This window comes from Corvus brachyrhynchos, unplaced genomic scaffold, assembly GCF_000691975.1.
Source record: "Corvus brachyrhynchos isolate BGI_N302 unplaced genomic scaffold, ASM69197v1 scaffold61, whole genome shotgun sequence".
NCBI lineage: Eukaryota > Metazoa > Chordata > Aves > Passeriformes > Corvidae > Corvus > Corvus brachyrhynchos.
In genome coordinates, this window is record NW_008236478.1 from 5429702 (window position 1) to 5445823 (window position 16122).

The window sequence follows — 16122 nt, forward strand, 5'->3', positions numbered from 1 at the left end:
GAACGGCGGAAGGGAAATGAATCCGTTTCAGTGGTGGTGTTGTCAATGACGAGGACAAGCACCCGGCGCCCTTGTAAGTGGCACTTGGTGCTAGATGGAGGCCCGGTGACCGCTGGCTTCTGTGTGCAAGTGGGGTGAGGGATGGCACGGCCGGTGGTAATGGCAACACTCTCTTTTGGGTTTGTTGGTGTGCTTCCAAGTGGGAAAAAGTCCTTCTAAGGTGCTTTTAAAGTTTGTTGTATGTTCAGAAGTCAACTTAGAGCATCATAATCTGAAAAACTGGAAATTTAGACGCTGAAGAGCCTTAATAGAGCAAAGAGGTGGATAGCACCTGGAAAGAAGTTGCCTTTCCAATTATCTCCACCATGGGTGTCTGTCTCCCGCCCTCACGTCATGCTCCCCGAGCAAAGTCAATAGCCTGTTTTTCAGAGGCAGTTCTGACACGACAGATTCTTGGAAAAATTAGTTAGTAAATATCAACTTCTAATTTTCCTTTTCAGGTTATATTTTTAAAGAACAGCTCTTGTAATAAATTTTGCTATATGAAACTAGTCCCTGTACCTCGTGTAAATTACACTGCAGTTGCTGTTCAAGGTTGTAATTTACAGGGCCAAGCCCAGAGTGCAACTGTGCAGCTGCATCAACCTACAGCTGTTCTTGGTTGAGATCAAGTATTTGTATGTATGTGATAATAGACATCAGGTGGAATAGGAAGTCAAGTTTAGGGAATATACTGGATTCTTTGACTGTGCTGTCTTAGCTAGGGACTATACGGTCTGGTTTTGAGAGTCTTTGGGGAGAGAAAAGTGTCGAAGTGTGTATAAAACACCTGGACTTGGACTTGTAAGCAGTATTATGTGCATAATAGTATGGGCATGTATAAAAGTTGGAAGGGTGTTGTTTATTTTCTAATTGCTACAAATATCATAAAGAGGCATGCTGAAGTATTTTACAGAGATGCAAATGTTTCTTACAGGAGGAATGTATAGAAACAGGTAGGAAGAAGGTACCGACATCGTGTCTCAGAAAACTTATTTTGTACTTATTCTTGGGACCATAAAATTCAGTGTTGCTGCCGCTGTTGAGGAGTGTTGGTTGTACAGTAGCCTGAGTAAACCACATGGGCATGACCTCCTGGAAGAGATCCTAATACACAGTGTCCCAATTACAGCTGTCCATGGCATGTAAGAACAGTATTAGGTATCAAGGGTTTCTGGTTCCTATTTGTGGTCTGGACTAAGCTCATTGTCTATTGGCCAGAACATTGAGCAGCTAGGCTAGCCTAGCTTAGGTTTTTTATATTTATTCTCAAGTGTTACAAATAGAAATAGGGAAGCTGGTTTTATTTCTAGGACTATGTGGTTTGTGCAATTTCTGTATTTTTGCTTTTGAGTTGAAAGGATATGCTAGTTGCCTGCCATTTATGATAAAGGTCATAGTGACTAATAATGGCTGTGAAGAATATTTACATGAAGAAAATATTCTAATTTTTTTTCCAATCATGAAAAATAAAAACGTAATAGGATACATAAAAGCATAATTGGACAAGCTTTAGTGGTTTTAAACTAAGAGGGTAGATTTAGATTGAACGTAAGGAAGAAATCTTTTACGATGAGGGTGGTAAAGCACCCTGATGGTGGCATAGGTTGTCCAGAGAGAAGGTGGATTCCCATCCCTGGAAGCATTTAAGGTCAGGTTAAGCAACCTGATCTGGTTGAAGATGTCCCTACTCATTGCAGGGAGGTTGGACTAGAGGAGCTTTAAAGGTCCCTTACAACCCAAAGCATTATATAATGGCAGACCCCTTAACATCCCATGAATAGCTTAAAGATTCTGAAATGCAAAAACCCATTTGTGGAAACTACTGGACAGCTTGGGGTATATGTTCTTCATCTGCTCTTTCCAGAATCAAAGCGTGATCCTAAAATACATATATAACCAACTGCTTTTAAATTTGAAAAAAACCACTTCCTTATTCCCAGACAGAGCAAGAGTTGTCATTCCATCCTTCTCTATTCTCCTTAACAAGACTGGAAATGCAGCTGCTCTATTCAAATGCTTGTTTTATTCTCCCCTACAGTCTCTTCCTTCACTCTCCCTCATCCCCCTTTTCTCTTCATTTTCTTTCCACTTTTTGTTCTTTATGCTTCCTTCTTTGCATTGGCAATTTCCACTATAAATCTCAGATTGCCTCTTGCATTTTTTTCATTTTTAAACTATTGCTTTCTATGTCATCCCTTAATAGATCCTTCTTTGTTTCTTCCTTCTGTTTCTCTGATGTTCACTGCACTCTGCCTCACTCTGTCATCTCTTACCTGCACCTGGTAGTAAGTAGCTACATGTGAGCTGAGAGAGAACTCTCCTGGGAGCAGGCTCGGTTTGGCCAGTGCAAAGTGAGGGAAAGTGGCTGCCTGCTCTTCCTGGAGGTTTGCCAGAGCTCAGCTCCCGGACACTGACTGGAGGTAGCAGCCATTTTGAATTAAGTAAAACTGCACATTTGAAGGCAAGTACAGAAATTAATGAAAATCACCAAAAGCAATATAAGCTATTTAGGGCTTAAAACTGAGCCCTAAAATTGGCTATCAGATTTACTGCAAAATATCAACTTTTAAAATACTAAATGGTTTGATAAAAAATTTATACAGATTTAAGCTTAATAAAGAAGTTGACAAGCAATTACTGAAAGAATTACATGAGGTAGATTAAATATACATATATGACTATTTCAGTGAGGCCTGAAAAAGAGGAAAAGAAGACAAATAATAAAGGAGCTGTAGAAATAATGAAGGAACTGTACCTTAATACAGTTCCTCTGACCTGACAGTATTAAAACTGTTGAAATTATTCACTGTTTTCAACAAAGCTAACTAACCCAGCAATATAGGAGTACTCTATTTTGGCAAATCTAAATGCTAACGGTTATGATAGTAATATGTAAAATTAAATTATAAAATCAGGCATTTTTCATCTACTTGGTTCCATTTTTTTAAAAGATAAGTAGCCCTCAATTAGGCTAAAATGAAACTAATTAAGCTGAAAAACATGTTTCTACAATAAAACTTGGGGTTTTTTCAGTAGCGTAACACTTCATTTTAACCTTCAAGCTAGTTGGAATAGTCACTTTCTTTCAAAAAGACTAGTATGGTTTGTTAGTCATATGAGGCTTAAAGAGGCGAAAATTGCTTCATAATGAATTTCTTAAAATAAAAATACACTTAATAGAATGTTAATGGAATTAACTTGGCTTATTTGGGCCTTTCTTACATTTGTTTCTTTGGAACTGGCCCAGGTCAAGCAATTCATATATCAGATTGCATTAAGCTCATGTGTTCTGATTCAGCTGTTGTTACTATCTTTTAATTTCCAGTTACAAGAAAGTTGGTTGCTAGAAACAAAAAATAATTGTTTTCTGCTAGTGGCTAGTTGATCAAAAACTGCCTTTACATCTTGATTTTCTTTGGTTCTGGAGTGCTTTTCCTTATCCTAATGATTGATCTACCAAGTGAAACTGTCCCCTGGGAAGAACTGACAGAAACAGTGTGGTCCCTTGCATGTGAATCCTCAAATCATCTGAAAAGCAATAACCCACAAGTAAATAGGGACATAAAGGAGGAGCATAGAATGCCTAGAGCCAGCCCTGTGATAGATGGGATAGTTCATAAAATTAAGTGTTTTCAATTGCTGTAAGAAGGCAGTTTTGCTGCCTTTAATGATTCAGAGTAGCACAAACAGGTTAGAGCAAGTGTTGAGAAACTCTTAATTACAGCGTTGATTTAGGGCAGGCAGACCATACAGTCCAACATAAACAGAGTGCAGAAAGCAGAGACGTAAGTGTTAGAACAACTCTGTTTCAGCTGCCCTAATTTATCTTTCTCAGCTTTAGTCATCTCTCTTTCGTGCACAAAGCTATGCATATTTCATCCTTGGAAAATCAGCCTGCACTTTTATAAAACACTGTTATTTTCACACTTCTGATTTCAACTATGTATTTCCATATGAGCATTACTATTTGGTCTGAATAATTAGTATTATGAATTACCCAGAATAAATATGCAGAATAATTCATGGACTAGTGCAAAACAGAACACCAAGTGCCAGTGAATGAAATTCTGAAAACTTTACCTGACCTATATTAATGATCACAATATTAATATCTTATGAGAGGAACTTGTGTCAGGCTGTATATTGATGTGGAGGCTGGAGAGATATAGATGGTGGGTAGTGAAAGGGAGGGAGGTGAAGTGTGACACCACGGTGTACAGAATAGATGTTAAATGGGATGTTAAATAGTAACATTCACACCTTTTTTTTCTGATTTTTTTCTGAACAGCTTATTTTTTTGGTAGAACTTTCAGTGTAGTAACAGCATAGTAATGAAAAAGTTGTAACTTGAAAATTGGAAACTGTTCAGATAGTACAACTTTTCACCTGTGTGCTGATTCTGATTTGTTTTTAAATTTTCATACCCGACCTATTTGTGTTTGAGTTTCAGAATATATTTAGAGATTATATTATGACACGTGATTAGTTACTATATTCTTCAGCTAAGCAGAGTGACACAATTTCCTTTGTATTAACTGTAAATTTTATAGCTAGTGTGAGCTTATAATTAATTTCTTATGCTAAGAGTTTGTAAGGGAAGTTTGGAAGTACTGTAACTATTTCTTTGTCTAGCAGTTGTTCTGAATAGGTGGCTCTTTGATCTGGGCTTCTAAATTAAACTGTTTGAAAGCTCGTATTTAGTTAGTCACTTTCAGCTCAGTCTGACAGATATTTTCTCAGAGCTGATGATTCAGATTGCAGCAGTTTTCCTCTGGGAAGAGGGAGTGTGCACTTTTTTTTTTCCCTTTCCAGCTCTCCTCCTTTCAGAAAGCGGCAGTGAAATGCTATCTATAGCTAAGACTTCAAACCCCATGATTCCTTGGGAGAGCATGCGCTGAAAGCTTCCACTTGTCAAAGTGCTCTTGCCAGACTGGTCGACTATTTGTCATATACCAAACCTGAAAGAAGAAAATAAATATACTGTCCTTTTGTTGATCTTTAAATACAGAAAATCCAAAGGTAACTGTTCCTTGAACATTTCTGTGTTGGCTGCGTGGGTTTCTGCATGCAAATGGAGCTGGTATTGCTATGGGGTTATAGATTTCCTGTACTGGATTGTAAATTGGTAAAAATACTTACACCAGCAAATAACCAAAGAGTACTGCATACTAGTCCAACATTAGACATTGGCTGGCCCGTCTTTCAAAGTCATTTATTAACCAGTATTTTTTCATTTGGACTGGCTTCATTCATTAAAGGAAGGTCTTGACCTTGACAGAAGGGTTGAGCTGTGCAGTGATTTTTGCCTTTAAGAAACAATATGGAAGGGAATGTGAATCACAGTCCTTAGGATAAAGTTCAAAACCAGCTAGCCGAAGTCAAGGTACATATTTGAAGCAACTGCTGTGCTAGCCACTATAGATAACTGGGTGACTAACTAATTTAAATATAACTTTATTGACGACAGAATTTTAACATTTCAGCTGCTATGTTTTTCTCTCTAAAAGTATTTTTATACTGATAGCTCAGAACCAGGGGAGAGGGATACACATGATCCTTTTCTCCCTCTGATGTGGAGTCATCAGTAGTTTTATGTAGCCTTAGGAGTAATAGCGATGCGGATAGAAGTGAAGCTAATGGAAAGTTACACTGACAGAGCTTGGTATATTGTGGTTTACTGCAGTATTGCTTTCAAATGCCTTGCAAGATTTTCTGCACTCCCAGCAGCAGCAGCAGTGCTGCCTGGAACAGATGCAATGGTTTACCCCGTCCTTAGGAGCTTAATGTTGTCTCACAGCATGGTCTGCTCAGGAAGCCTTGCTGCTCGCTTTACATGTTGAACTGGAAAATAAGGGGGAGCATAAGCAGTAACTTACTTGACAGCAGAAACCTCTCCTGACATACATTTTAACTAAAATGTGTGTGCATGTCTCAGAAGATATTTAAAAGAACAAAAAACGTAAGATACACCTGGACCCTCTGATGTCAGAAAGGACAGTGTTGACAGTTTCACACTTTGCCACCTTTCCTAAACAGTTAATTGATTGGCTTTACATTGTTACATTACAAAAACAATCCTAAAAAAATGCAGTCTTAGGCATGTAAATGTCATACGATTAACTGAATAGAAATGCAGTTAGGTATTCAGCGATGGCCATCTTTGACATAGTTAATTAATGTAAGTGATTTGGGGCTCATTTAAAATACTTTTGAGATTTAGAATGATCTCTTCAATTGACTAAAAGCCTACAAAATGTGGAGGTTCCTGTTGTGATTTCATACAATTGCTGTTCATTGATGTTTGTATTGTATTACTACTATTGAGTCTCAAAATAATAATAAAATCATATGATCTGCCCTGTTTCATATGAAGCACCTTTTCTAGCAGATATAAGCCTCAACCATTCCACATACATTTCCTTTCTAAAGTTTAAACTTATGTATTGATTTAGGAAATAATTTGCATCACTAGTCTTTGTCTCGTGCATATAAATATGTTTTTTAACATGCAGCATGTCTATATTGTAAGTATTTCGACTTCCTCTGGTTTTATACTTCATTTGAAAGCATCAGAAAGATCATAGTCTAGTAATACCTCCCCGGTCTGCTGATTTTGACCTTATGTTTTTCTAATGAACAAATTACCGATGATTTCATATGCATGTGTATAAATAGAGCGGGTATGTATATAAATAGAGCGAGTAGATAGCTGTACCTTCAAGTAAAGGACTGCTTTGATGTAAAATAGCATTTTACGCGGAGAGATCGTAAGGTCACCGAAGGCAAATCTAACACCCATCGGTGGCTTTGTACACGAAGTGTCTCCGCCCCCCCGGCCCCCCTTCCTTGCTGTGCCATCGCCTCCGCTGCCCGGAGCCGGCGCGAGCTGGGCGCAGGGACGGGCAGGAAACGATTGTGAGCGAGGAGCCGCTCCCGTGTCGGTGCGAGCGTCCGTGTGCGCTTTCTCCCTGATAAACCTCCATCGCTGGAAGCTTGCTTGTTAATTAAGGAAAATCGGTACCCGGCTCCTTTAAAGGTCCCTAATAGAAAAGGGGGTGGAGAAGAGCGAAGACTGGTGTCTTTTTAACCTTGCTGAAGGACGCAGCAGTATTTATTGACGTATGCAAATAACCAGGGGGAGGAGGTGGAGGAGGAGGGTGCTTGGAAAAACAGGAACCAGAATCAGTTTCTCATTGCAGGGTGAGAGCTCTGAGTTCCGGTGTAAGAGAAAAGAGACGTGGCGAAATTGCTGTATATCTCTGCCCTATAAGCACATCTCTCATTTAGACTGAAGGGAAACAAGGCATCAAAAAGGGTGAAGCATCTTAAAAAATATTTTAAAGGCAATCTAGCACGATCAAAGGTTACATATTCCTAAATGGGGGAGGGGGAAGATTACGGCTTTGCCTTGCAATATGCTGTAGCATAGTACTAGCAATAGGACGAGATTTTTGGCTGGCAAGTGATTAAAACAGACTGGTTTGTGGTATGAATGACAATGTTAATAATCTGTCTTTGTGGTTTTTTCCCCTACTGTTTCAGCTGCGCAAACCATGCAGGATGATTTACTGATGGACAAAAGCAAAGCCCAGCCCCAGCAGCAGCGGCAGCAGCAGCAGCAGCAAGATCCAAACTCAGCAGAAGCCCCCTCTACACCCATCTCGTCGGAGACACCCAAACCAGAAGACAACAGTTCAGTGACTAGTATCGGCACATCGGCTCCTTCCCAAAATAGCAAGGAGAAGATGCAGATGGAGTCTCCCATTTTGCCTGGCTTGAGCTTTCACCAGCCTCAACAAGAACCTGCAGCCGGCACCTCCTTGTCTCCCTCGTTTGGCAGCACCTGGTCTACAGGGACCACAAACACGGTGGATGATAGCTTTTTCCAAGGGATTACTCCAGTCAATGGGACAATGCTTTTCCAGAATTTTCCACACCATGTCAACCCTGTATTTGGTGGCACTTTCTCACCTCAGATTGGCCTAGCTCAGACTCAACACCACCAACATCAGCAGCAGCAGCAGCAGCAAGCTCAGCAGCAGCAGCAGCAGCAGCAGCGGAGGTCACCTGTAAGTCCTAATCAGGCACCTTTCGCCCAGAGAAATGCTGCTTACAGCCATCAGCCCATCATGACCAGCAAACCGTCTTCCTCCTCTGCCTCCTCTTCTTCCTCCTCCAGCTGGAATAACCATCAAAACGCGGCTTGGAGTACACCTTCCAACCCTTGGGGTGGGCTGCAGGCTGGTAGGGACCCTCGAAGGGCAGTTGGAGTGGGGGTTGGCGTGGGAGTGGGAGTCGGCGTACCCTCCCCTCTCAACCCCATTTCACCCCTTAAAAAACCCTTCTCCAGCAATGTCATTGCCCCTCCGAAGTTCCCACGGGCTGCACCCTTAACCCCCAAATCCTGGATGGAAGACAACGCGTTCAGGACGGACAATGGCAACAATCTGTTGCCTTTTCAGGTAAATGACTACATGCACCTTCTGCGTGGTGACAGCTATCACAAATTTGTATTTTTTGTAGGGCTGTGTTTCATGTTACTGTTCTGAGTGGCATCTCCATAATTCATATTTGCATCAAATAGTCACCTTATATGAAAACAAGTGGGGTTGAACCTAGGGAGTGCATACACAGAGATTTCCAATTCTAGCTTAAGGTTTAAAATCCCATTTTTCTTGTAAGTTACTGTTAAGTGTAGCATATGGGGCTTTTTTGTTGTTGTTTTTTGCTCTTTTTTTAGCATCTGAAAGGTAGTAGCCTTCATGAAAAACAGGTTCGGCAGACTACGTTCCCTTGGTGCTGTGTTAGAATTTTTTTTGTATTCTCCCATATGTGAGAAAGCTGAGATGTTGAAATTGCTGGCTTCAGTTTTCTAACTGGGCTGTTAATTTTAACCAAAGATGCTTCTTGACCTGAAATTCAGTTAATTATTTTATCACCATTGCAATAACTAATTGTCCTTATGTTGTGGTGGGATTTAACGGGGAGTCTGTTCGCATAAGGTATCCGTATGAAAAGCTGTGTACATCTAATACGTACACCCTGCTGTTAAATTCACAGTGGACGTTTTGAATACATCTCGAAGCAGCGTGGGTGTGTATGGGAAGAGTAGCGTATCTGTCCTTTCCAGTAAGGAAAAGCCTAATAACATGATTTAGAAATGGCAGGGAGGTATTGTATAAAATGAACCATTTTATGCTGTTCAGAATATTTGCAGAGAAAAGAGACAATAGGACACGACCTTCAGAGCCATATTGCAATGGAGTCTATTTACTAGCTACATAGCTCTGAAATATTTAAAGCTGCAGTGCCCTTCACTGTTTTTTTTTTTTTAATCTATGACGACAAAGCAGATCAATTGCAGCTGAAACTGGGCCAAATGGAAGATTTGCAATTTTAATGCAGAATGAAACCTGTCATGGTGTGAAATCCATTTTAAGTTGAAAAAAAGCAGTGCTTGCACTTGCAGTTATATCTATACTAGGTGAAGTGAATCTCAGACTTTTTCTAGGTTAGCTGTTTTGGTGTCAGACAAGTCAAAATTTTCTCCTTTGAAATACAGTTAAATCATTCATATATGCTTGCTCTTTAGGTAGCTGTTTCCTCAAGGAAGTATGATCTCTCAAACATTTTTAACTTATCAGTTTGGTAAGAGTAACATTTAGATTGACAGTTTTAGAAACACAGTAAAAAAAAAAAAATCAAATGCACCCCCACCCCCATAATTTTAGGAGACTGTTGAAGTAAAATATATGCACTTTCCAGTCCCATTCAAAGAGGACATCTTATAGTCAGCCCTGAAATTTCATTTTGCTGCTTCATTCTGTTTAAAGGGAGAGTTACAGTTTTTTTATTGGTTGCCCTAAATGAAGGTGGAGTGGCTTCTGTTGAGCTGCTGGTTAATGTCTCTGAAGCACTGAAGGCTGGAGGAAGATTACACTTTAGACACAATATGCCTGCTGTAAATACTGTGTTGCACAGAGCACAGCACCACAAAAGCTAATAGCTCCCAGTCATTTTTTGGGAGTGGGAAATGTGTTTCAATTTACAAGTATTCTTAATGGTCTACATGTAAGACATTACAAATTTTGGTATATTTGAATTAGTAGTGAAAACAACAGTAAATGGTCTTATTTCTGTGGTTTGCTTAGTGAGATACATCTTTAGTGAATACAGAACTTTATTATTGTGACTGTAAATTCTTGCAAATTAAACTGGCAGATAATTACTCATCACTAGGAAAAAAAGTAGCTAACTGCTCTTGAAGAAAAGTTCTTTTGATTTTGAAATTAAGCTTTCAAAAAGCTTAAGTATTAGCCAATATGTGAATTTGGAAACTTGTTTTCTTTTCTGTGAATTTAACCTGGTATCTTCACGTTCAACTGAAAGCAAATGCTTAGGCTGTTCTCAGCACCAGCTGGTATAGCAGTCTGATTTCAGAGACACAGAAAACTTTTTTTTTTTTCTATTAGGCTCCTTTTTTTTTTGTACAAGCTGCTGAATTTTGCTTATTAAAAATTGTAATCTAGGTTAATGTTGATTGCTGCTATACTTAACAAAATGCCAAAGACATCTTGAAACCATACTATTGGTAGAAGGCAACTGTTTCGTTTCACTGATAAAAATGAAATTCAAATTAGTCTAAGAGTTTAATATTTGCTGCCAAGGTTCTGGTAGTCTTTTTTCTTTTTCCCCCCACCCCGAAATTGGGCAATATGTTAAGTTCTGCTTGTCAGCACTACCAAGTAGTTCTGGCAGGTTTATCCATGTGCATCTGCCACCCTCCATAACTGCGTGGTTTTGAGCTACTTTAGAAATACCTTCCAGTAAACTTTCTAGCAACATACTTAGGCACATTAGCAAGTTCTTCATGTTAACCAATTTTTTTATGTTAAGATTATGAGGCTTTGTAAGAAAAAAGAAAACTATTAACATGTTCACTGTTTGAAATAACATTAGGCAGAGCTATTTTTACAGGTCTTTGCAGTGATCACAAATTTTAATCAGAAAAGATCTATAACCAAGATCTGTATTCTGAGTTATAGTATTTGAAGACAGGTGATACTCAGCTATTGATATTATCTTGTTCTAGGAAAAAATGTTCAGCTTGAAAATGTTTCTCTTAAGAACATGGATATAAAGCAATATGCTAGGTATTTTCATCCCTTAATTTGAGTAATACTTTAGTGCATCTTGTATGTCAAAACCAATTGGCGTCTGTCCCAAGAAACTGTGCTGCAGAACACATCAGAAGGTTTAAAATACCACTTGGTAGGAATTCTGCTGGTGTTTGCCTTGTGATTGGTGTTGAAAAGCAGCAAAAATGCTTTGAAGGAAACCACACTCATATACTTACTGGGGAAAATTGATTGCAATGTAAAAAAATCTATGGAGATACAAAGCTGATAGTTGAAAGGAAAAAGAGAAGTGTTCAGTCTGGAATGGAATGTAATGTAGCAAGTAAGAGTTGAAGACAAGATCATGGGAAAAGATGTGGAACTAGGCCAGATTGGAAATACAAAAACATGGCTAGTTTGTTCTTCTGAATATTCTTTGGCTTCTGAGTGGTTCAGGTGGAGGGTCTCTGACTGTCATGTGGCAAGCAGTCGTGTTGTGCTAGTATGTTAGGTGATCCTCAGCTCTGGCGTTTGAGGCTGACATTAACTGATTGTTCCTGGGACACCGTTCTCGCGGCAGCGGCTCAGTTCCATTTTCCAGCAGAGTCGTGAGGCTTGTAGAGAGCTGTTGTCATCTTTTGCTTCTGAGCTGCTCCCACTATTCTCTTTCCCTTCACTTCTCTCAGGTAAATACTGTATTTCTTTTGGCCATGTGAAGATAGTGGGACACAGCTTGTGGGTTAGGAGGATTGTTCGTGCCTGAAATAGACCCTTGGAGGCAAGGATAAGAAATTCTCTTTGCAGGGAAGATGGAGAAGGAATTAAATGTTTGCAGACCAGTATTCTAATTAAGTATGTCTACCTTGTGGATTTTTAATTATAGCAACACTGTAACAGTTTTCCAGAAACTGTGCTGAGTTTTGATGTTTTCCCAAGTAATGTTCTTTGGAAACAAAAAATGCATTGCAGTTTGTGCTCTGAAGATTCTGGCATGCATCAAATCGTTCTTGGCAGCTTTACTGATAAATATTTTTATAGCAGAAATAAATAAGGTGGTGTTTATTGTGTATAAAGATAGTTTTAACATGCTATCTTTTGCAGGGAGACTGAGAAAGAATTTTTTTGGGGGAAGTGTTTTGGTGTGGCCTTTTTTTCCTCATTGTTTTCAATTGGAATTAGTCTGGACCAGATAAAATTATAAGCTAAATATAGAAATTTTATAAAACTTCAATATTTCATATTTAAACAAAATGCCAATTCTAACATGCAGTGAGTTTGTGTTTAAATATAAGTGTGAATATATGTATAAATACAGAGTTCAAGTATTGGAACACTCACTAGTGTAACAAAGTTTTGTATTTATGAGTAAAGGAGTTTTACTGGCTAATAACACTGTGGTGACCAATTTTAAAAACTTTTTTTAAATCTAGAGGGGTTTTTTAAAGTCAGAAATAGTTGCATGCAGTAAGTCTATTTAAAGATTAATTTTTAAAACACTGTATTTCTTTAGTATAAATCTGGCATTCTGGGCTCTAGCTTCTTGTCAGTTTAATAGGTAGCCCCACTTAGTAATGTTACTGTTACCTTAAAAACTATTTCTTTGCATGTAGTCCAATCTTAATTTTTCGTGTGTGCTGATGCACATGTCCTGACAACCTGCAACTTTGTGGACAGAAAAAAAAAAAAAAAGGAAAGTACCTAGGTCTGCTTTTTTCCCCCCCCTCCACCTTTCTTACATGCTTCTGTTGGTACTAGCACTATTTGTAGCTGGATTCTGAATACTAAAATGTGGGAGCACATATTGTGGTATCTCAGTAGTCTTCCAGTGTAACAGATACAAGTAACACATGATGTTCTAGTTTATTAGTTGTGAGGTATTTTACAATTTTTTGTTCGATTTTAAATTTGATTGAATTCTAAATGTCTGCATTTTCAAATTAACTAAAACATAGTAACAGTACAGGAAAAAAAGCACATGGCTGTTTCATATTCAAAGTATGATGATTGAACACTAATTACTTATGGATTAGAGTTTTGATTTTAAGTAACCAATCATCGTTTAGCTGTCAGAGTTAGTGAAGGCAGAGCGAAGGTCTGAGTTCAGTAGGCAGCTGATACTCTGATCAACTCCGTACATAGACAGGACTTCCTTAAAAACATTAAAGGTATTAATATCAAACGATGAATCAATAATTCCATCTTAAAGATTTGATAGAGGATTTATCTGTCTTTGGAGGAATGGTAGAAGGGAAGGTGAAGGGCATGGCAGTTCATTTTGCTATTTCCCTTCTAGGATCATCTCTCCTAGTTTTCATCATTTTGCCTAGGCTGCTTTTGTGAATGGAATGTAAGAGGAAGAGAGACCTGGAAAAGCAGTGTTTTCAGGTTCCAGTGGTTTTCAAGGGGAAAAAAAGAGTTTACTGAGTGAATGATGAATATTTCCATTTGTTAGCAGTTGGTAAAATAGCTCTCCTTTCATTAAGGTCACTCGTGAGTAATTCCTAGCAGACCTATACTAAGGGGAAGCTAAAATATAGCACTGTTTAGTTCAAAGTTTGAAAGTGATCTTAAGCAGTACACACCTGAATTTTGCTTCTGTTCTATACTTTGCAGGTTTTAGTCTATTGTGATATTTTATACGTTCTGTACCTAAATTTAGGGTACCATTGCCATGTTTTGTTTCATTATTTTTTTAAATTTAGTTTTTCCATGTTTCACAAAAGCATTGCTTTTAAGCAATTGTTAGAATGCTGCACATACTGATACTAAGCAGTTGTCTCAGTAGTTAGAAGAAGGTAAATTTTTTGTATATAGAATTAGATCTTAATTTGTGTAATCTTTTTATTATTACATGCAAATTTTAGAATTTTAAAAATGCAAATTGTGAAAGATCACAGAAACTTTGCTTGTGTTTGTTCAGACTTGGTCAACATTTTCATTTTCATAAGTTTCAGTTATATGATGCTGTCTTTTCCTACAAGCTGAGTAGCATTTGTAAATCACAATTCATTGATGCCTTCCTTTTCCTCCTTGTTGTGGACAAATGGCTCTGTCCCTTTCCTGTATGTTTCTCAAGCTCATTCCAGAGATAAAATCGTCAGTTTTTCTAAGATCTTACAGGAGAGAAGCACTGTGCCAATCAGGATAGATATTGATCTGCTTTGTCACAACAGTGTTAGAAGGGGTGATGTGAACTCCATTCTACAGAGGTAAACAAGAGGCGCAGAGTTTGGGAAATTAATTTTCTTCTCAATGCTATCTGAGAAAACGAAACATTTGTAGTTTTTTTCTGAAATACTTAGAAAACAGGTCTTTGAAAACAGAACATCCACTGCAGTCTCTTAAGTTTGCTGTTTGTGTGAACATCAAATTAGGCATGAAAAAGTGAAGAAAACAAATTGTTTCCTGTGAAAACTTTTAGTTTGCGTTACATACCAATTACTCAGAATTAAGAAATTTTCATCAGAGAAGAGAAAAGAAGCAAAATATTTAATTTCTTTAATTGATACCCATTTTTTCTTCAACTGTGTATGTTGTTCTCTGTACATCTTCCAGGTTCTGGAGAAGTCTTACTCCTGCTTTTCCTAATTCTTTTTTTCTAGATGGCTTTGCAAAATTTGCAAGAATTTGCAGCAGTTTTCTTTTAAGTTCCTAGAGTCTAAATAAACTAGTTAAGCAAAACTACAGATTCTGTTCCATGTTAGGGTGATAAACTTCACATGATTCATCACCCAAGTGAAGAGGCTTTTGATCAAGTCAACAGTTCTTTGTTCTTGGTTAACAAAGTTAATGAAAGTTGTGTACAGAGCACCAACTGTCAATGGGTTTCAGTGGGCATGGCCCCTTTTCTTTGTTTTATCCACCCTTGAACCGTTCAACTGCTTTCAAACATCCCTTCTATTTCTTCCTGTTCCTGATTTTTGATATTTTTTTTTTCAATGAGGCTTTTCGTTTGAGTTGGCCTCCCCTATTCCACATTCTGTGTCAAAGCTTCAGGTTACAGAGGAAGGCCCAATAAATCTCTTTAGTCATAAGCTGAATCATGTTCACTTAGTCCTGTGCAAAATTAATAGCATGAGGGGTTTTAAATAGGTTGAAACAAATTCAGGGAGAATGGAATTTCCAGAAATACTGGCTAGAAGTTCTAAATTCTAGAAATTTAGACATTTTAACTAAGTGATAACTTAGTGTGAACATGCAGAACTGGTTTTCTTTCCCCATGCCCAAACCAAGCTTCCAGAATGTGTGACTTGGGGTGGATTTTCACACAAATTGACAAAAAACCACTTCTGACGTAAATGAGGAAAGCATTATGGCTTAATCATGGGCATTTTTAATATGGTTTTGTTTTATGTCATAATCATAAGTGGATGTTCTGGTGAAATTCATCTTTCCTACATAGAAGAATTGTTGTGAAGGTGCTCATCTTAAAAAGATTCATCCCAAAAAGTTATTTTTGGCAATGCTGTAGTTAACTTAAAGCTGATCTTTTAATGAGAAATACCAGACAACAAAGAAATTCACCCACCAAAGCTCTCTGGGTTTTATTCTCTGAGTGGTAAAGGCTCTTTTTTGCAGGTAAGACTCATTTCCTACAGAAAGTCTTTGGAATTGTACCTTCTTACGGAAATTGCTGAAATAAAACAGAACAAACATTTTGTTTTAAAACACTTGAACAGTTAAATATTGCTTCGGATTAAATGAAAATTCCTAATTCCTTGTTGAAAGTTGCTGCTTTGTTCTGCTGAAGTATCTTGCTTTGTGAAAGAGATTGTGTTAAAAGCATTAATGAATTAACATGGAGGTAGCTAGTGTTACACCCATTTACTGTGTGACCTCTAAATTTGTAAAGGGTTACCAAATTACTAATGTATTAACTGATTGTTAGCATGTTAACAGATGGCTTATAACCAAATCTAATATGATCTATTGGTGCCCTTAGTAAGCATTAAGGTGTGTAATA

At 38.0% G+C, this 16122-nt stretch overlaps 1 protein-coding gene across 1 annotated transcript in view; it reads left to right on the forward strand.

Moving 5' to 3' along the window:
* Positions 1 to 7163: 7163 nt before the first annotated feature.
* CPEB3 (cytoplasmic polyadenylation element binding protein 3) overlaps positions 7164 to 16122 on the forward strand; it is a 72595-nt gene continuing 63636 nt past the window's right edge. Inside the window, exons 1-2 of the mRNA XM_017725862.1 lie at positions 7164 to 7242; positions 7585 to 8504. Coding sequence (XP_017581351.1) covers positions 7164 to 7242; positions 7585 to 8504 — 999 coding nt within the window. The remainder of the gene's footprint in view (positions 7243 to 7584; positions 8505 to 16122) is intronic.